Consider the following 22,435-nt stretch of genomic DNA (forward strand, 5'->3'; position numbering starts at 1 on the left):
TCAAATGATCAGAAACTGTAGCCGAGACCTGGTGAGCTCAGAGCTTTTATGTCTCCTAGAAATGACACGACAGAAAATAAGTTTTTATATGTTTTTATCAACATAATGAAGAAATGTTGTTCATTAATGATGTTTAAACGTCTGACTTAAATGTTCACTCACAACGTATTTCTCTCGTTTTCTGCAATAATATCTGAAATTGCTTCACGATATCTGCTGGTAGTGACTTCATCTTTATGATGTTTAGACACTGGCAGCATCTTAACATCAATGTCTTTGTTTAATACTGAAAACGTCTGCAGTGACGTAAAGCACAAGAGGACGTCTCGTGTTCATTTCCAGCTCTATGTTTATATTCTGGGGCTCTACTGGAATATCTCCTCATGATTTACAGTTCAAAACTCCTTATTTATCTTCTACTGGTCCTTCATGCAGCCCCTCAGTTCAGCCTCTGTCTGAAACAGGCCGTTTTAGCTCCTGTCTCTTTAAGGCCCGCCTCCTGATGAGCCCACTCTGTTCTGATTGGTCAGCTTTCAGGAAGCTTCTGGAGGCTACGTAAACAAACTATAGTAGCAGGATTTCACTTCTTTTTCTCCTTCTTTACTCCAAATGTCAACTTCTCAAATCCATCCGTACATGTTGGAGCAGAAATATGACAATGTGAACAACACGTGGAAAAACCTTAGCAACGACCTTAGCAACCGAGGCATGTGTGATGAGTCAACGTCAGCTCATCGGCATGGTAGAAAAAACCATCGTAATCGAAGCGTCAGATCATGTTGAAGCCCGTTTTCTTCTTCTCTCAGCCTGTTTGAGCAGAAAACTGGACTTTTTTCTATCAAGTTGAAACTGCTGATTCATTTTATTTTGTGAGATTCTCTAGTTGTTAAATTAACTAACAGCATCTATTTTAAAGCAGAAATGATTTGATCCATATGTTAAATAATGAACTAATGTCTCTTGTTTTATAAAACACTCAGTATGTTTTAAACTGAAGCTTCTGGTGGAGCTTCGAGGAGCGTGAAGATGTGTTTTTTGGAACAAACTGACATTTCTCTGGATGCTTTCATAACCTTCCTCCTCTCTAATCTATTACACCTGTCAGGAATTTAAGCAGATCACAACCGCCTCTCAGTCCTACAGGAGGTGAGAGATACTTCATAGATCAGATTTTGTGTGGAACATCACTTAAAGACACGTCTCTGCTTTACAAAATGATTTTTTTTCTCATATTTTTATTAAAATGAAACAACCAGAAGCGTTCTCAGGTTGAGTAACACTCTCTCTCTCTCTCTCTCTCACCTGTTGGCAGGTTGGTGAGGTGGAGCTGCGTTCGTATCCATCGATGCGTCCTGTACGTTCACGTCATATCTTCCTCCCTGCTGCTCATCGCTCTCCTCGCTGGACTGAGGGGAAAGCCGCGGTTTTTTGGGGGGTCTGCTGGCGTGGCGGCGGCAGTTGGGTCCGGGGCCGCTGCACCGCTGCGACGGCAGGCTGTGGTTGAAGTGCGCCGCCGCCATGCACTCTGCGGTCGTTCTGTCACACACACACTGCAGCTTGTCGCATGCAGAGACGCCCTGACCTGAGGAAGAGGAGGAGGAAGAGGAGGAAACATATTTAGCTTAAATAATTTAATCATGTTTACTCTTTGAATCTAAATTCAGATACGCAGCCACCAAAGTTCAGTGTTGCCAGATTAGACGGTTTTCTACGACTTTTTATTAAACCGTGCAGGTAAAAATAGTTTTGGCCAGGATGAGGTCATTTAAGCGACTTTTTGTACCATCTGGGAGGTTTTTACCGCTGAAAAATGAGGATATATTCCAATAAATCAACCCAACAGTGTGCTGAGTTCAGTCATATCAGAGTTATCATAAGTTATCGAAAGATTGGAAAAGCATCAGAGTTTCTGATTTGTAAATAGCCTTCATGCTAACATCCGGGTCGCAATTATGACGAATGAGAAAACCAGATTTATTCTGACAGCTCTGATATATCTGACTTAATATTACTGAAGTGCCTGAAAACATCATTAACACGAGAATCTTTCCATCTCTACTGTCCATCACAAACGCAGCATCAGCATGACAGGCACTGACTGATCACTCTGATTATTAACAGAAGAACAGAGGTGATATGATTGATACATAAACCCTTTCAACTGGTCTACTTTTATGACGACTGGGTTCGTTCTAGGCTTTAGTAAACATTCCCTAGACATTTGTAACGCTTCATATCGTAATAACAGTAAAGGTGTTTTCAGAGAGAAAGTGAATTTTCATTTCGCGTCATTTGCGCAAATTTGACAACAGTAAACGCACCGAACTGTACGGACCATGGATGTCTAATAAGAGCTGGTAGCCACTCGCGGTATTGCAGCAAAAAATCCCCCTGCAGCTTTTTCTCCATAGACCACCATTGTGAAAGAGACTATAAAATTGTTGACAGGACCCCTGGAACTGCAAACAATGTCAATTATGACTCTTTCTATTATGAACTTTTGATTCATTGAGGTTTAATGTTTGTAAAACTTTCCTCGAGCCGAGAAAAGCGATTTAAAAATCCGTGACATCATCACAATGTAAAGTCTGTGGGCCCAGCAGGAACTTGTGGGCGGGGCCAGCGGGGGAAACACTGCTGCGCATGTTCAGTGGGCCATGCAACGTGGACTGAATGGACGCCATTTTTAGTCCAGTATCCAGCTCTTATAATACATCCATGGTCCGGACGTTAGCTGTAAGCTAGTTAGCAACAGACACACCAACTGTCTCCTTTTTCCTCTCATCTCTGTAAATTTATGAAGCAGATTCATGAATCTCCGGGAAACGTCGAAACCATCAATTTGTGCTCCGTCTGGGCAAATTTATGTATATTTATGTCCCTTTATTGACTTTTTATGCAATCATTCTGCCTCCAAAATTCACAGTAAGACTTTTATTTTTATAAATGTTAAATAAGCTTCTGAGTGTCTCAAAGTTTAGAGCACACATTGGGGTTTTTCTCATTCACTTCAATGCATCTACTGGCCACAAGAGGAGCTGTAACTTAAAACTTAAGTCCCTGTACTTGTTGTCAATGCGAGAATCTATTCCTTGTTTTGATGGTAACAAGAGATGCTCACCACAGCTTCAGGAAAGATGGATGGAAAGTGTTTTTTTAGTACGTTTGTTGCTGGTTTACTGTGTTGGGGTGTAAAAACATGATGGTTCCCGTCTTCTTCGTATCAGATCTGTTTTACTCACATCGTGGTTTCCCGTTCTGGCAGGAGATCTGAGCGTTGAGCTTCCTCTCCGACCTGCAGCCCATAGAGCTGATCTGCTTCAGGCAGCAGTGATGGAAGAAACAACACCTGAAGAAGAGCAGCAGAGGAGAGGAAGACGTTTAAAGAGCTTGTTAGATTTACATTGCAGTTGCCTTATGAGTGTTGGTTTTGTTTGTATCTTGTTCTCTATGAGCACATGCAGGAGGATATAAGGTGGTAACCATAAAACACAAAGAATAATATGTTTTTGGGACATTTTTACCTCAACTGGAAACATCAGTTTCTAGCTGGATTTGCATGCCAAAGTGCACATTTGTGATGGTAAATGAAACTGCCAGTTACCTCAAAGATTGGTTAAATTTGTGTGAAAGGAGGGTTTGTTTCATGCTATTCCACCGACAGCTGGTGGTGGTAACATCAAGAAGCAAAGCAGTACACCAGGAGAAGAAAAAGCCAAAGAAGAAGAAGCAGAAGCAGAGGAAGAAGAAGCAGAAGAAGAAGAAGAAGCAGAAGCAGAAGAAAATACAGAAGAAGAAGAAGATGCAGAAGAAGAAGATGCAGAAGAAGAAGATGCAGAAGCAGAAGAAGAAGATGCAGAAGAAGAAGACGCAGAAGAAGAAGCAGCAGCAGAAGAAGGAGCAGAAGAAGAAAAAGCTGTAGCACAAGCAACAGAAGAAGCAGAAGAAGATGAAGAAGCAGCAGCAGAAGAAGATGCAGAAGAAGAAGAAGAAGCAGCAGCAGCAGAAGAAGAAGCAGAAGCAGCAGCAGAAGAAGAAGCAGCAGAAGAAGAAGAAGAAGAAGCAGCAGAAGACTAGTCGCAAATCTGGATGTTTCTCCACAGATTCATGACAGACAGTTTTGTAAAAGGGATCAAAATCGATGCAGCAGAACCAGAGATATCGTTTTTTTTATTCCACACAATCTACTTCCTCGTCAAAACCTGGTGCCTACATTACCCACAATGCAAGTGGCTAATGCAGCCTGTAGCTACAGAGGTCTGGTAACGTCACTTCTTTCTACCTCCGAACTCCAAAACTGTTTCATTTTCAAACTTGTAGTCTTCAGCCCCCAACTGATGCTGACTCAAGTGACATCACTTGAGGCAATTTATCAGATTTCACCGCAGCTCTGTCTGGAGACGCACGTGGAAAAACGATGGCGTTCTCCTGAAGAGACAACACTGTCAAACACCCCTTTTAAAATTTCTGTTTCATTATATTTGATTAAGTACAATGTTTCACATCCAAATTGGCTCTTCTTCAGGTGCAGAAGAAATTTTAAAAGGTTTGACTGTGTTTTTAAACTCACCACTTGGACTTGAATGTAAATATCACCGTTTACAGGAAAACTCCTTTTAATTGTCTCCAACTCACATATCTCAGTTTCCTTCACCTTTCATAACTAAATCTAATCTGCACACTTTTCTTTACTTGATTGTATCGTCTATAACATGTCGTCCTTTTCTCCTGCAGCCTCCGACCTGTCCAGCTGGTCCAGAGGTTGACCGCCGCCCTCTTGTCCACAGTAGCAGCCGTACATCTCGTACTCATGCGGGCATCGTCCCGTCAGACAGTGAAGCATCTCCCCCAGCGCCGCCATCTCCCGCCTGGCTCGCCCGTCGCTGCCGTACACGGTGAAGGAGCGGCTGCATTCTGTGGTGAGATCACAGGTCGGACTGCAGTTATTAATGATATTAATCAGAAAAGGGTTTTAGCAGAACGTTTGTTAAACTACACTCTGTTATTAAAGTGCTGCACACAGAAGCTGCAAAACTCAGATTAAACATGAGATTTTAAAAATGTCTGCTGGTTTTTCCACATTTAAATGATCAGGCAGGATAAACTAGAGCTCATAGACTCCAGACAAAACAATATACTGCATATACTGTACATATATATCCATTACTGTTTTAATTTCATTAAGTTTATTATACATCCTTCCTCTTTTTAAACATATTTTAATATTTCAACTGTTTAAATCACCTGCTCTGTCCTTTCTTTACACTAATTAAGCAACTTTGAGTTGCAGTTTGTGTATGAAAGATGCTACATAAATAAAGTTTATTATTATAATTATTAAAGGAGCAGTCATTAAGGACATTTTAAATGCAAGAAAACAATCTGAATATGTTTGACTGTTGGGAAGAGGCTCGTTCAATCTCGTTCGTATCTTCTTTGACAAGTTGTGAGTAAAGAAAAACCTTAATTCCACCACAGAAGAAAGAAACAGTCATTTATTTTTACCTCTGCTGTCTGGTTGTAGCTGTATGTCTGTCAACCCAACAGACTCCAGCAGGGACCAGGCGAAGAACGGCACCGTCCTCTTCTGAGCCACATCCCAGTCTGCCGTCACACAAACGTGATGTGTGATTATAGATTTTATATCAATACTTTGAAGCAAAGTAACTACTAACTACTGCGTTCAAATAAATGTAGGATAAAGTATCATAAAACTGAAATATTCAAGTAAAGTAGAAGTTCAGTACTTGAGTAAATGAATAAATTCCTGTCTCTCTACTTTGAATTGTAAAACAATTAGTACTGTGCTTATGTACAATTTAGAGGTACTTGTACTTATATATAAATACTTGAGTATTTCCATGTGATGCTACTTTCTACATCTCAGAGGGAAATATTGTACTTTCTACTCCACTACATTTATTTGACAGCTTTAGTCACTTTTCAGATGAAGATTTGACACAATGGATAATATAACAAGCTTTTTAAATACAACACATTGTTAAAGATGAAACCAGTGGTTTCCAACCTTTTTGGCTTTTGACGTCTTACAAAAAGCAGTGTGTAGTCGGGGTCACATTTCACATGTCTATGAGTTGTTAACAGCTCCACCAAATAGTGATTTTTCCCTCTAAACTTCTCACATGCTTTCATTTCAATAAATGTTCAAATGATCCAATATTTCAGCAAAAATCAAAGATTAGAGAAAAAGTCCAAAAACTGAAAACAGATTTGTGTATCAGAACTTTGTTTTTTCTTCTTTCCTCTCCCATTAATCATCTCACCACCCCTCAGATTTATCTGCTGACCCTTTGGAGGGGCCCGACCCCTAGGTTGGGAACCACTGGACTAAACTAGCTAACTGTATATAAAGTAGTGTAAACTAGCTCCACCTCCAGCAGCTACAACAGTAACATGCTGCTCTAACACTGATGCTTCACTATTAATAATCTAATGATGTCATATATAATAATATATCAGTCAGAGGGACCAAACCACTACTTTTACTGCAATACTTTAACTACATCAAGCTCATAATACTTATGTACTTTTACTGCAATACTTTAACTACATCAAGCTCATAATACTTATGTACTTTTACTGCAATACTTTAACTACATCAAGCTCATAATACTTATGTACTTTTACTGCAATACTTTAACTACATCAAGCTCATAATACTTATGTACTTTTACTGCAATACTTTAACTACATCAAGCTCATAATACTTATGTACTTTTACTGCAATACTTTAACTACATCAAGCTCATAATACTTATGTACTTTTACTGCAATACTTTAACTACATCAAACTCATAATACTTATGTACTTTTACTGCAATACTTTAACTACATCAAGCTCATAATACTTATGTACTTTTACTGCAATACTTTAACTACATCAAGCTCATAATACTTATGTACTTTTACTGCAATACTTTAACTACATCAAGCTCATAATACTTATGTACTTTTACTGCAATACTTTAACTACATCAAACTCATAATACTTATGTACTTTTACTGCAATACTTTAACTACATCAAGCTCATAATACTTATGTAATTGAGTATTTGTACGTTGCTGTATTGGTTCTTTTACTTCAGTAAAGACTACATTCTCTGATTCTCCATCTTAAAACAGAATAAACATATCAGTTTGACTTTTCTAGCGTTAGTGGTGTATTAGCTCTTTTTCTATTATAATTATGCAGCTTGCTCCTCTTTATTGGAGAGAATGTGAATTTATTGTTAATGTCAGTTGTGGGCGAGTGTTTCTTCCGGCTGTCATTAAAGGTCATAGATTATTTCATTTAACTTCTACACCCCTTCAAATATAATTAACATTATTGAACCCCTGAGAGAAACCTGCGTAATTTATTCATTTTATTTAAATTTCATTTAACCTGGTGAGTCAATGAAGAGGCCAAACAGGAAGACGTTTGGGGACTTGGAGAAAAGAGAAGGTAAGAAAGAGAAACGCTGCTTATATTTAGTAAATTTTAAAGAGTTTTTGGATCAAACTACCGTCTGTGTCTTTCTCCTGCGAGCTGTCTGCCAGTTCTCCGTCCTCACATGGAGGTTTGTCTGTCGTTCTGGTCTTTTCCTGTCTCTCCTCCTCCTCCTCAGATTCGGCCCCGGTCGTCGTGGTTCTGGCGGACGTGTCGATACCTGATCGTGGTTTGATGGAGGTGACCGGTCTTCCTTGTGTCACCTGGGAAACGGTTCTCGTGGAAGATGTGGTTGTTGTTGATGTTTGAGGCTCCTGACCTGCAGAAGCAGACAGACAGAATCAGTCAGTGAGTTTAGATGCTTTTAAATAACCCGTTTACTGTCGGCTTTCTGAAGTCAGTTCACTCAGTCAGAAGCTTCAGAAACCTCCTCCCTCCGTCAGATAACGGGGGGGAGGGGGGAGACAAAAAACGGACAATCCGACATTCACACCCACTTCACACCGTGGTTGATCAGCTGTGCGGATGTGAGAACGGAGTCAGGGCTCTTTTTCTGTCACTTTTCATGTGAACAGCCGAGTGCAACACTATGAGTGTCTTCCACAAGAGACAGGCTGAAAATATTCACCCTTATCTCTTTATTCAAACGATATCACGTCTCTCTCCTCTCTATGATGGCCGCCTGCGAGTGTAGCCGTCTGGAACAACTGTAAACACGTATGATTTCCAATGTGATCTGACAACACATCGAACAAACCAGCTCTGACGAGCATAAACCAACCATAAAGTGACATACGTACAAGAAACCAGCAACAGGTTTCCATAAACTCTTAAATTTCTTCGTGTTAACCGGAGCAGTGCTTCAGGGTGAGTGTTCGTGCATGCCGTTAAGATCTTCTGAACATTATTCTGTTATGTTCTGCAGGGAAGTTCAGTTTTATATCACAGCAGTCTAAGTTAAGACTCCAGTTTCAACATGTTAAATAAACTCCCATAATGTTAAAACAAGCTCACTATGGTTTGTAATGTATCTTCTGACAGCAGCCATGTTGGCTGTTGTGACCTCATTAGTCGGGGGCAACAAAATCAGGGTTCAAACTGGGCTTAAAGGACACGTTTATAATGAAGGAACATGTCACCCAGTGCAGTGCTGTGGCTCACTGATGTGTTTTTAACAACAACGCAGGTCTACAGCACAGAGGAATAAGATATATCAGGCTTTGGATACACACACAATACTTGTCAGTAGATCAGTTCATTGTTGGTTTGGATCCAAACATGAGATTTGTTGCCTATAAGAAACGTATATAAAATCAGCAGACATGTCCTTTAATCTGCCCAGCTGTCTCATGCAAATGTTCCTGACAGTTTAAGTGATTCTGACACTTTCTGCAACAGATGCAAATTTCCAAGATGGTGCAAAAGGTTTAATTAATTCCACTCACTTGATGTGCTAATGATATGCTAATTAATTTCCCAAAGATTTTTTCCAGGTGAACTGCTGCTATGCTGGAGCGGCCTCACCTTGGCTCAGGGGAGGGAGAGGAACAGCAGCTGCAGACGGTGTGAAGTCTTCCCATGAACCGTCAGCAGTGGTGGGCGACGCGGCGCTGCTTCTGACCGGTTTGGTTTCTGGGAGCGAGCTTCTCGTTGGAGACTCTGTTGTTGCCCTGGTGATAATCTCTGGGTCCGGGAAAGTGGCTGCTATCACAGTTCGCAAACAGATTACAGAGTGAGGGGGGGGGGTTGGGGTTTTCCTGGCTTTATATGGAAATATAGACATTTCTGCACCAGTGAGCTGACCTTCAGTCTCCCTCAGAGAGCTTGTGTTCTCCTCGACATCCTTCTCTCCTCTCTGCTCTGAAGCTGAAGTCGGTGCAAAGGTGACACTTCCTCCACCTGAAGAGAGCACAGATGTAAGATATTAATACATTAAACCACGCAGAAAGAAAAACTAACTTTCTTTTTTCTTCCTGTTTGTGGTAATTTATGTGTGGAGTGAGCCCCTCCCCCCCCACCTCCTCCCCTCCCGCCACCCTTCAGGCCTCAGACACCTGTCAAAGCCTCCGTGTGTAATTATAGACGCCTGCGGGCATTGAGAGGAAAATAAGCACTTAAGCACTTAAATGTCTTTTACCTGACAGCAGGAGTTTGACACTTAATTAAATCATCTTGCAGCCCACTGTGTTTTTCTTTCAGCTACGGAGGGAATAGAACCTCCAACTCCAACAGGAAGTGCCTTGCACTGCAGCAGGCACTTCAGTCAGTCAGACCGGAAATAAACCAACAGTTGATCCAGATTATCTGGAGGTCAAAGTGGAAGCAGGAAGTGGATCTGTAAACTGTGATGGATGGTTTGATTAACCCGTCTGTCTTTAATAGTTTCACTAAATTAACTTGTTTTTATTCACCACTTAGGTCCAATTGTTTCTACTTTGCCCTTCGTTGGTTTAATGTGATGCTACTGTCAGTGAAACTCAACACTTCCTGTTGATGTATCACATTAAAATCTAACCAAGAGAGCCACTGGGAGGCTTTTAATGTGAAATGTCTCTTCAGGAAGTGCTGAGATTCATTCACATGAGCTTAAAGATGACATATTCTGCACATTTCCAGAGAGGAATCAGCTGGAAGTAATAAGTGAGAGCAATATTTCTGTTTAGGGATGCACAATAATGGATTTTTTGCTGATATCTGATACCGATATATGCACATATTTTTTCCCAGCTGGCTGAGGAGACTATTACACATGCAATCATAGATTGTACTAAGTATGATCAAGAAAGACAATATATGAAGGAAGAATTTAGGAAGACTGGAGTTCAGGAGCTCAGCATTAAAACTTTAATGAACCTGCCCAGTGGGAGCAGCAGAGTTTTCATTGAGTTTATTAGACAGACAGAATTAATGTGTGTCTAATAATCTCTGGTCCACACTCGGGATCAGAAGGTGGCGGTAATGTACCTAATACGCTGGTTGCCAACCGCCGTTATAAACCAAAAAGACCCCCCCCCCCCAAAAAAAAAAAAAAAAACAACAGAGTGGTACATCCTGTCAGCCGAGGTGTTTCCTATCTGTGCAGCCGAATTTAGCAGCTCCTCTGCGGACTGTTTCATTTCCCCCTGGCGGTCCCGGTGCTTCCTCCGCAGGGTCCACTTCACTCAAGCTGCTCGTCAGATCAGCTGTTTCTTCCCACTTTAACCTGAATAACAAACTGGGGGTCGATGCTCTGGAGAGCCGGGGCTAAAGTTAGCTAAGAGGCTAGCGGAGCGTTAGCTGCAGCATGGCCAGAGGGAAACACAGCCAGCTAGCCTCTCAGCTAACGTTAGCCCTGGCTCTCTATGTGGAGCACTGAGCCCCGGTTTGTTATTCAGGTTAAAGTGGGAAGAAGCAGCAGATCTGACGGGCAGCTTGAGTGAAGTGGAGCCTGCGGAAGAAACACCGGGACCGTCAGGGTGAAACAGTCCATGCAGGGAAGCACAGTCAGGAGGAGGAGAAGGTGACAAATCGGCCTCATAATCAGCAGAAATGGCCGATACTGATATTTCATTTTAGAGCTGTTATCGGCCGATACCGATGACGTGCCGATAATATCATGCATCCCTATTTCTGTTTATGGGAAAAACTCTAATTTTGAATTAAAAGCAAAAAAAAAAAAAAGACAGCTAGCAGATCAGAAAACAGCAAAGCTTCATACTTAATGATGATTAAATATACGTATAAATCAGAGGAAGTTAGGAATAAAGGCCTGTCTCTAATAAAATAGAATCCCCACTCACCCTGCTCATCTGATGCTTCCTGCTCCCCTTCATCATCATCATCATCATCATCATCATCATCATCATCATCATCATCCTCTTTTCCATCTTCTTCCTCCTCTTCCTCTCCTTCTTCTTCAGATGACATCACAGACGTCGTGTTGGATGTGGGTGGAGTTGTGATTGTTGGTCTGATCAGTGATTTTATGACTGAACCTGCAGAGACGTCAGATAAAATTAACTGACAATTCATTTAAAATATTCAACTATATTTAACGATAAAACACAGTTACATTAAAGATGTTTTAGTTCAACAAACAAATCTTTGGTTAGGGAGAATTTTACAAATGTTTATATTAATATAATTTTTGGAGCTTTACAGCTTATTACTGCACTGAAACTGCACTATAACTGTTTCTATTTGTATTTTATTTCATTTTATCACATTATTTAAATATTTTATTCTTTTTTTGCCTGACGTTCTAACTCCTTATTTCAGCACTTTGAATTTATTCAATATTTTTTGTAGTATGTTTCTGTTTTTCATGATCAATCCTACGTAGACGTTTCTTTTAGTTGTTGCAGTTTTGGAGCTTTTTGTTTCTATCTTGACAATTTTGTTTTCATTTTTATTGAATTATTTAACTTAATGTCATATTTGACTTGTTTTGCTTTTTCTTGTTTTATTGATCAAAGTGATTTTAAATTGCTGTTTGTTTTACTGTTGCTGTTGTTGTCAGTAGCAACGGCTGGAAGCCGATGGGAAGTATAAGTTATATATTTATCAGTAAATGCAGTAAAAATATTTTTTTAAAATGGAAGAAATACAGTATTATGCTTCATTAAACTGAAGCAACATCTAGATTTTTTTACACAAATTCTACAAAACAAACCAACAGTTTATTCATTAACCTTCCTCAGATGACTCCGCCGGGGCGGTTGACGTCAGCTCTCTTGGAGTTGTAGTCCTCAGAGGAGTTGTAGTCCTCAGAGGAGTTGTAGTCCGAGTGGACGGTGTGACGTCGGTGGTGTGTGATGATGATGATGATGATGGTGTTACAGTCTGAATCGTCTCCATGTTTTCATCAGCAGAGCTCAGCGAGGAGAGTTCGGTCGTCTCCAGTTCTGCTTCGCTCAGAGTTTCTCCGTCAAGGTCGAACGAATCTGAAGCTGCGACACAGTTTGAGAATCATTTGATGTTTTGTCAGTGTGTTTGTTTTATAACTGTGATGCTATAAAATGTAAATAAAACATTTGAAACACAACTACACTGAAATAGTATGATTTGGTTTTCACATTATCAGAGTTTTTCATTTTATATACATATTTACATGCAGGAGCTTGTTATGACTAACAGAAATATTGTCATAATTTGTTTCTCAGTTGTGTTCAGAAAAGCAACTTGAAACACTGATTTACACTTATGGTTATGACATCACAGTCATAAACGTCATGGCTGAGTTGTGAGAAAAACCTCTGCTGCTCCTTTACAACTCCAGTAAAAAAATATTAAAAAATATGACATCAGAGAAGCAGACGAGTTGTAAACAAATCCCATATTATCTAAACCAATTACTTTGGAGTGAAATTAAACTGAAACGTCTGTAATAATCGTCCACTGTATTGTAAAAGTGTAGGTACGGTAGGTCAAAGTTTAAACAGGAAGTCATTCACCAAAAGCTTGCAGCTGATTGGTTGATAACTTTAATGTTACTTTTAGTTGTTTTCTAAATAAGTGGAAAACAGTTTTTTTTATATATAAAAGCATCTTTGTGACATGAAATCCTGCTTGTGCTACTGAACATTATATTTCATAACATTAGACACTATAAGCTCTATGTGGTCACACCAGACCAGCTGAGACTGTAGCAGCAAAACCCCGATTAATAAAAAAATTATGAATTCATTTAGTTTGAGGTTTGTGTTATTTCTTCTTCAAACAAAGTTATTTTAAATGTAGATTGTTCAGAAAGTCACACAAGACAAATGTTTTTCAGTCAGTTTTTCTTTCTGTCGTCTTGTTTTTGTTTTTATTTTTTCTTAGAGATAAAATTAATCACTTCCTGTACGTCAGAAAAGAGCAAACAGACTGTTTAGAGAAGTTTTCATGAACAAAACATCAGATGAATCACTGTTCAGTTACAGAAATCATGAAAACATGATCACGTCATCACGATGTTTAAAAAACAACTGCTTCTTTCTATAAAAGTCTAGAGTACATTCCTGTTATCAATCAGAGAGACAGACGGTATTATTGGCTCACCCGCGCTGCGTGCTGGAGGATTGTGGGTCGTCGCTTCCTGCTCGAGCTCCTCTTCCGTCACAGTTTCATTCAAATCTGTAAAAGCAGCAACACATTAGAGACCAACAGGAAAAAAAACGTCTGAGCCAAGTGAGTCATCGAGCGGCGGGAGACAAACAGCGGGGAAATTATTTCTGGTGTTTTTGGAAGCTAAGCTACATGATGGTCAGCGTCTGCCAACATGTAATTATGAGCAGCTTGGAAAAAAACCAAAAAAAAAAACCCAACACAAGCCAGAAAAGTACTTCAGAGAGAAACACAGGAAGTACGTTCAGATGGAAAATAATATTTCTGTTTTTACCTTTAGAGACAGAACTCAGGTGCATCTTCTCTTCTTCTTCTTCTTCTTCTTCTGTCTCCTCTGCACCACCGGTACCTTCCTCAAACTCCTCTGAGGATAAAAAAAAAAGAGAAGAAGAAGCACAATTAACACACAGAGATGGTGGGAAGTTTCCAAGATCACAGCAAATGATTGTATCGGTAAAAAATGTTTTTAACTCTGGTGTAACACAAACATATATCTGTTGAATTATACTGGAAGTTAGTAGAAATTAGTTTAATCTGCTTTATTTTCTGCGTTACATTATTTTCTATTGCCATTTATACTCCTCATACATACAGTCTATCTATGTGTTTGACTGCCAACAAAATAATATATTTCAACCTTGTACCTGAATTAATCTAATAATGAAATATATTTGAACTCCTCCTTTAAAGAAAATAATAAAGTAAACCTAAACAGAGGCTAAAATAAAAGCTTTGTAACTGTTTTGTAGTGTCGTAGTGTCATCATGTTATGATTAGTGATCACACACACTCACACTGTTAGCCGACACACTACAAACCACTTCTGAATATCTGAATACAAAAACTTTACCCACTGCAGTAATTGTTAACTTCAGGTTCACGAGAAAAGAGAAATGACTGACAGATTCAAATGAACATCATGTCATATTTTGCCAGGATGGTCAGTTGTCAGCAGTTCAAATCAGCAGTTTTTTGTTGAAGTGTATAATTAAAATATGCATATATAATGAAATACATGTTTTTTACAGTCCATAGAGGGGGGCAAACCTGCTCATGCTGAAGCTCACTATAGGTGGTGCTGCAGCAACCTGCTAAATTTGACTAAACAAATTAAAAACTGAAATTTTCCACAATTCACACCTAAAATTCAAAAATGAGCATAACTGTCTAAACGCAGATTCAGATGCAGGTTAAAAACATGTCAACATTAAAAAAATGAAATTAAGAGGATTGTTCATCCTTGGCAAGAACATTTATCCACCATCATGACCGACATTCCCCACATGGAATAATACGATTTAATTTTCACTGTGTTATATAACAACTCTGCATCTTTTACAGCTTGGACCACATATACAGGAGTGTGTTAGACCCTTCTATCTTTAAAGGGGACCTATCATTGCACATTTCCAGCTCTAGAGTTTTATTCTGGGGCTCTACTGGATCATCTTTGCATGATTCACAGTTCAAAAAACAGCTTATTTATCTTCTACTGGCTCTTTCTGCAGCCCCTCAGTTCAGCCTCTGTCTGAAACAGGCCGTTTTAGCTCCTGTCTCTTTAAGGCCCGCCTCCTGATGAGCCCACTCTGTTCTGATTGGTCAGCTTCAGGAAGCTTTTGGAGGCTACGTAAACAAACTATAGTTTTTTCCACTTCTTTTTCTTCTTCTTTACTTTAAAATGTCACCTTCTCAAATACATCCGTATATATTCAAGCCAGAATCCGATCTGAAATATGACAATGGACAACGTGAGCAACACGTAGAAAAACCTTAGCAACAACCTTAGCAACCAAGGCTATGGAACAGAATAGCACAAATCTGATGTCAACTCATCGGCGAGGTAGAAAAAACCGTCACAAACAGAGTTCAGGGCAGGTTGAAACCCTGACTTTTGACTTGCAGGCAGCATTTCTATATACATTCACCTCACGTTTTGGAACTTTGACCTTGTTTAACATCCGACATCATAACAGTATAATAAATAACAGAAAACTATAAAAAGCATCATAGGTCCCCTTTAAATCCTGCAGGGTTGGCCCTCAGCCTGTCCCCCGTGTTCACATCTGTGACCTGCAGCCAATTAGAGATCGTACCCGCAGGCGTCAGCGGGAGGGGCGGCGGGCCTGGCGGTGGGGTGATGAGGTCACTGTCCATCCCGGCGGTGTCACTCTGGTTATCTACTCTGCTGGTCATTAGCAGGTCCATCTCTGCTGGTCAGACACAAAACAAACCAGACTTCATTTAAGAGTCTGAGTCACAGCTCAGATACAGAAAGTTGTTGTTTTTCTGCCTCATGTTTGAGTGTTGAAAACAGAAACCTGCATCACTCCATCGTATTTATTTAATTAATAGATTTAAGGAAATGTAAATCACAGTGGTCTCTTTGTAAACACACTTGAGGATAAAAGCTGCTGGATGGTGGATTTTTAGTCATGTTGGTCAATCCATCACTTTGGTCCAGATGGAAATATCTCAACAACTGTTTCATGGACTGACTTTATATTTAGTTCAGACATTCATGGTTCCCAGAGGATGAATCCTAATGATTCATCCTAATTTTTTCTCAAGCTTTGAGGTTTTGGCATGTGGTTTTTGACGATTGGGTTCACTTGTTAAATCTATGGTTACACACTATATATACTCTTACATTCATACACACACAATATCACACCTATATGCTGTTGTATACATAAGAGCTGCAATGATTAGTTGATTAATTGATGATGAGAAAATTAATCGGCTACTATTTTGATGATCTAATAATCGTTTTAGTCTTTTATTTTAAGCAGAAATGACAACTATTTGCTGGTTTTAGTTTCTCAAATGTGATGATTTGAAGCTTTTTTGTGTCATACATGATAATAAACTGAATAACAAGATGTGTGAAGACGTCACCTCGGTCTCTAAGAAATTATTTTCACTATTTTCTGACGTTTTATAGGAAGACTCTGCTCTGAGTTTTAGTTTTGTGTTTTGTTTTTTTATTACTTTATTTGTGATGTGAAGCATCTTTTAGTTTCCTTTTATTATTAATAACATTATTATTGTTACAATCTGCGAAAGGAACATCACTTTTTTGTAAACTGGCAACTCATAAACATGTATACAACCTGTGATGAGAGTCATTGTATTAGGCTGCAGATTTTCATTATCAATTAATCTTTTGGATTCACCAATCTATTAGTCCATAAAATGTCAGACAATAGTAAATTAAATAAAAATAATTTTAAAAAAACAAAGAGAAAAACAGCAGTTTATCATATTTGGGATGATGAAATCAGAGAATTTACATTATAATAAGACATAAATGATTCATTTTCTGTCAATTAAATAGTATCACAGTGCTTTCTTTTTGGTTGTAAAACAGGTAATAAATACTTTGAGAGCTTCCATATTAAATATGATTTCATACACATCTGACAGCAGTGAATGAATTTGTCATATAACTGCATGTTCATATCAGTTTTATCATTAAACACGTCCCAGCATGTCTGTTTGTATCCCAGAAGCTCTTCAGGAATAAAGAGAAGAGTCTATCTTCTCACTGAATTCTCACACTACAGTTTCAAGGACTCAAGTATCATAAAACTCTCACAGCTAAACTTAAAATTCTTGTTTTCCCCTCTTGAGACGCAGAGCTGTGCTGAGTGTAAACACGGAGCTTTACACACAAACAGGGCTGTTACCTGCTGACAGGAGGGAAGAGTTGGAGAGCAGGAAGCTCAATGACTCGTTCACTGCTGAGAGAACATCTGGAAATAAAAAGACAAGGACGAGTTCAGACCAACAGATACAGGATGAATAAAGTATGTGTGTAAATATTCTCCACAGTGTCAGTTCAACAGAAAGCCTGAGGCTGTTTGAACTTCAGTGATCACAGGATTAAACTATTTCACTAATTAAAGATGCTCAACATAAACCGAAGTTCCCCAAAATCCCAACGTTTTCTCAATGTTTGGATATTTTGATTTTAATTTGTAGGACTATGTTGTAAAAAAAATCTCGTTATACTCTTTAATACTCGACATGAAACATCAACAAAGGTGCAGGTGAAGCTGATCTCAAGGAACTTTTCCTCTGAAGCCCTAATAACCTCCTTTTCCTCAACTTCTCCTGGTTCTTATTGAGAGTACAGCATCTATATTTGGAGCTAAAAGATCAAAGGAACTCTGTACAATCGTTGTTTTTTTTTTCCAGCTGTGCGTGGGCGGGAAGCTGCAGGATTAAACTTCAAGAGGTCACTGTTTTAATTGGCTGAGAGCCACAGAAGTGTTACTCAGCTATCTGCGTTTCTACCCGAATCGATCGCTTCCTCGGATGCGACGTCGCTGACCTGCTCGCAAACCGACGCGCCCCTGCTAACGCGCCGTCATTCGATCGGGTGTTTCAGTTGACGTCACTCAAGACTCACCTGCTCCTCTGAAGGCTTCGTCGGTGCCGCTGAGAGGATCTGAAACAGAATCAGACTAATGAGAGATTCAGTCTGTTGTTGGGTCTCTGTTCTGTCAGGCAGGAGCAGTGTTGATGAGCCAGACTGCTGCTATTACACAATATACTGTGTGAACTTTATTTATGATTTAATATAACTCAACTCAAGCAGCAGCCTCAGCTACAGCATGCTTTATATTTTACTTTTTAAGGTTTGATATTGTGCTTACTGTATCCCAGTTTACTGCACATTTAGAGCTGAGTCATTCAATAATATATCAGGCAATGATAATATTGTACCATGTTATAAGATTAATATAAAGATGAATATAAAGTAGCATTAAAGCTGATCTGACTCTTCTGTCTGATTGAGATTAATAGTCTCTACATGTCAGCCATCATGTTCTCCTTACTAATGATCTCTGGTTTATAATGTACAAATCGCTTTCTAAAATATTTTCTGAAATATGTAGAGAGATAATATATTTAAAGATCCCTCCAGACAGGTTTTTCTGCAAAAAAACCTCAATTACATTGTAAGAAACTACATCTCCTCCTTCATGTAAAAACCCAGAATCTCTGAATATGTTTATAAGTTTCATTTTAAAGGCTGAACATCCAACTGAAGGAACTTTTCCCCAAATATATTTAAGATATAATTAGATTTTGTCCCTTCTCCCCAGTTTTATCTGCACTTACAGTATTTTTCAGACAAAGCAGTGAAATAAAAGGAGGTGAATAGTTGGAACTAGTTGATACGTTTGACGTTCTGCAGGATGTTTGATCTCCTCTGATGAAGTCACCTGTTTGATTTGTAGCGGAGCAGGACGACTCAGCGAGGCCTCTTAGTGAAGAGTTGTATGAGCTCTGAGTCATGCAGTCAATGGCGGCCTGATCGCATTCACAAAACCTCTGCTGGCACCGATCAGCAGCGTCTCAGAGAATAAAACAAAGACTGTAAATTAGTGCATATCATTCATAGACAACACAGAGATGTAATACTCATTAATCATGTTGCAAAACTTCAGGATCAGTGTCAAAATATTAATTTCTTCTTATGTAACAGTGGAAATAATGTTGAAGTTTCTTCCATTTCTTCCCTATTAAAAGGTTTTTTGGGGTTTTTTACTTATTTGAATGACGGTCTAAGGATAGAGGATGTTGTATTGATCTAGAGTAGTTCCTCTGCAGATTTTACACCTGCTTTTCCAAGACATTAAATTTCTGACACAGTTTCCTGCCACAGTGGTCAGTCTGGTCGGTGGCTATTTCCATTCCTTCCACCCATATTTTGCACATCTAAAATAGAGACGCCTTAAAATACTTATTGTATCAGCCTGAAGACGCTATTTTCAGCACTTTTCTTCCATTTTACTGGCACAAAACCTCAGTGGAGTCTTTTAGTAAATAAGAAGAAATACAGTTTGGCTGTTTAGGGCCTAATGTGTGGCTTCAAACCCTCAGTAAATATCCCTGTACGAGTCTTACCACAGGTGGTGTTTGCTGCTGAACAGGTGAAGTTGTTTGGCAGGAGAGGCAGCTCCTGTCTGCAGGGGGCAGCGTTCTGGTAACACAACCTGTGAGTCTCACAGCAGCTGCAGCAAAGAAGAAAAGAAAGAGGTGATTTTTACCAACAGAGAGAGAGAGAGAGAGAGAAACTCCAACTGCAGTAAAATAACATACAACCAGTTGAGAGATATGATTATATATTTATCAGAGACAGCAAAGTCACACCATCAAATGTCACAAATGGTGGAGCTGAACTAACTGACAGCACGCATTTGTAGTTTCAAGCCACACAAATCTTTTATTTTCAGACTTCATATTGGACTACTTCAGCTGACAGAAACAATTAGTATAAAGAGCTTTAGTTGCTAAATAAAGACTTTGGTCAAGACATCTTATTCAGGTGTCAAAGAGGAAGAGTAAAACATCATCCATCCCATCTCCAAACTGTGCTCAATGTGGCATTTTGGTGGCAGATACTGAACGGTAGAGCATCAGATGTCCGTTAATCTAAAGAATAAACTTTTTGGCTTGTGTGCTCTTAAACTGACATGTCTACAGTTCAACCAGCATTTGGATGAATTTTGAGGCCTGAAGAGGTGAAACTATTTACTAAATCAAAAAGCAAAGTCGCGAAGGTGAAGGTTAGAGGAATCAACAGAGGTATATTTTTGTGTCTTCCTCTTTTCTAGCCTTGCAATCATCAAGTGAACCATCTGATTTACGCTGAGGGAGGCTGGAACTACAGGTGGGGAACCACCGATATATAAAATGTGTACTCCCTCACAGCACAAAATGAATATCAGTGTCTTCTTAATCAATACCATTGACTCGCCAATTTTTAAAAGCTTCACGTTCCTGCAAACAAAACCCTCCAGCCCACTTTACACACACACCTGCAGCCCGCCGCTGAATTCGATTAAGCCACCATGCTGTATTTTGAATTCAGCAGCCGCTGCAGCCGCCTCCTGCTGGGATCTGAGTCTTACTTACACGTCCAGAGGATCCACGGGGTTCCCAGCTGCCACATATCTGCAGGAGCAGCCGTAATCTTCCAGGTCACGCGGACAAAGACCCGACGCACAGCGGAGCTTCAACGCAAAATTCAGCAGCGAGGGCGAATTATCGAAGAGCGAGTGGAGCCAGGTGAAGCGGAGGCCGAGACAATCTGTAAGAAGAAGAGGAAGAAAACTGAGGAGCCGAAAAACACAGAGGCTGCGAGAACAAACCTGAATAATTTCACTCTTTTCTCCGATTCCATCTCGTTCTATCTTGCAGGTGGAGAGAGGAGTGATTTAATCATAGATAATCCTGTTGGCAGGGTCGTTTCAATAACCCGAGTCCAGAGAAGCATGCAGGGCAGAAAATTATTTAGGCCACAGCTCTCCACATGCCAGATGTACCCGCCGTGTTGATTAGGACTAGAGGTGTCCGAGAACATCACAGCTTGTGAAATCAGTCGACCTTGATGTCAACAACAGCAGAAAATATCACAAAGAGTCAGTCGGCGTTAAAGCAGCTGGACAAGGAAGGAAACAAGGCGTCAGTGTGACCTGGACGAGACGCTGCTGCTGCTCTTCAGCCTGCAGATAAAGTGATCCGATTTACTGAATAATAGCTGCTTTCATTCATTTTATATTTCAAAATTCTGCTCATCTCATCTTTATCTAGAAGGTACTCAGATATCAAAACCACCAAAGCTAAACTCTCCCATCTGCTGTTTTACCCAAAGACATCAAAGAAAGCTGGATTATTTTTTTTACAGAGCGAGTCATTGTTGTAGAAGTCAAACTTGTGATTTTTGTCCTTTTGAATGAAGTGATTTCATCGACATTTGGCTGTAAATGTTTGTAGTTCGCGGCCTCACGTAGAACAGCTGCTGTGTTCAGTTACTGGTATAGAGGTGTGTTCCAGTAGCCTACTGGTTAAGACGTACGCCACATAATCCCAACACCCACTGTCTGAATCTGACAGCGGACGTTTGTTGCATCTCGCCCTCCATCTCTCCCTTCATTTCATGTCATATCTACATTGTCCCTATAATAAAGGAATAAAACACCACCCAAAATTTTTTTTTTAAAAATTAAAAATGATTGGAATAGAAAACCAAATAATGACTAGTCTTCATGGTTGTCCATAGATACTTTTCAAACCATTCATGCAGAATAATACACTTCACTGTCACATTCATTTAGTCTGATGAGCCGTTACAATTTTGATATTTAATTCTTCAAACATTAACACTTTAACAAATATCCACTGATTTGTAATAAAGGTTGTCCTGAAAATGAGGGAGATTTTGGGGCAATTAAGGTCTGAAACTAATGGTTATTTTCCCTATCGATTAATCTGGTGATTGTTTTTTTGATTAATCATTTCATCTGTCAGAAAATAGTGAAAAATGCTCGTCATAATTTCTTAGAGTTTAAAGTGACGTCTTCAGATGTCTTGTTTTGTCGGATCAAAAGTCCAAAACCCAAATATAAGATATTAAGTTTACTATCATGTGTGACATTTGATAGTAATATTGTTCTATTTCCTTCAGATGAATCATATCATTTACCAGAGAAATTACATTTCTAAACTGTAGACGAACATTATAAATGTTTCTGGTCCAAAACGACATTCAGGCTGTAAAATTGTTTAATTATTTTTCTTGGGCTAAAAAAAAAAGAATATATTAATACATTAACTCTGTATTTTCATATAAGAGATATCTATCAGAGTTAAACAGTGCGTTAATAAATGTTAATTGGTGTTTGGCCCAGATATTCAACTATATATGACAGTCAAGACACTGAATCCCCAACAGCACTCTGACCTTTCTGTGGAGGAAAACTTGTTAATTCCCTACGGAGTCAATAAAGCATCACGCTAAGTCAAACAAAAAGCTGCGTTGACTCATCTTTTGAACTCAGTGAACCAACGAAATCACTGACTCTGATTAGCTGACTCATTAATGGA

At 39.3% G+C, this 22,435-nt stretch overlaps 1 protein-coding gene across 1 annotated transcript in view; it reads right to left on the reverse strand.

Moving 5' to 3' along the window:
• Positions 1-22,435, reverse strand: part of oc90 (otoconin 90) — a 30,735-nt gene that overhangs the window by 662 nt on the left and 7,638 nt on the right. The window contains exons 5-21 of the mRNA XM_067604740.1: positions 20,465-20,639; positions 19,454-19,560; positions 18,769-18,900; positions 17,949-17,987; positions 17,224-17,289; positions 15,631-15,747; positions 13,812-13,901; positions 13,472-13,546; positions 12,121-12,378; positions 11,230-11,424; positions 9,254-9,349; positions 8,975-9,154; positions 7,527-7,769; positions 5,506-5,604; positions 4,743-4,914; positions 3,243-3,349; positions 1,303-1,582 (exon numbers count right to left, since the gene is read on the reverse strand). Of these exons, the coding sequence (XP_067460841.1) occupies positions 1,303-1,582; positions 3,243-3,349; positions 4,743-4,914; positions 5,506-5,604; positions 7,527-7,769; positions 8,975-9,154; positions 9,254-9,349; positions 11,230-11,424; positions 12,121-12,378; positions 13,472-13,546; positions 13,812-13,901; positions 15,631-15,747; positions 17,224-17,289; positions 17,949-17,987; positions 18,769-18,900; positions 19,454-19,560; positions 20,465-20,639 (2,431 nt within the window). The remainder of the gene's footprint in view (positions 1-1,302; positions 1,583-3,242; positions 3,350-4,742; positions 4,915-5,505; positions 5,605-7,526; positions 7,770-8,974; positions 9,155-9,253; positions 9,350-11,229; positions 11,425-12,120; positions 12,379-13,471; positions 13,547-13,811; positions 13,902-15,630; positions 15,748-17,223; positions 17,290-17,948; positions 17,988-18,768; positions 18,901-19,453; positions 19,561-20,464; positions 20,640-22,435) is intronic.

This window comes from Thunnus thynnus, chromosome 12 (genome assembly GCF_963924715.1).
Source record: "Thunnus thynnus chromosome 12, fThuThy2.1, whole genome shotgun sequence".
In the NCBI taxonomy this organism is placed as follows: Eukaryota; Metazoa; Chordata; class Actinopteri; order Scombriformes; family Scombridae; genus Thunnus; species Thunnus thynnus.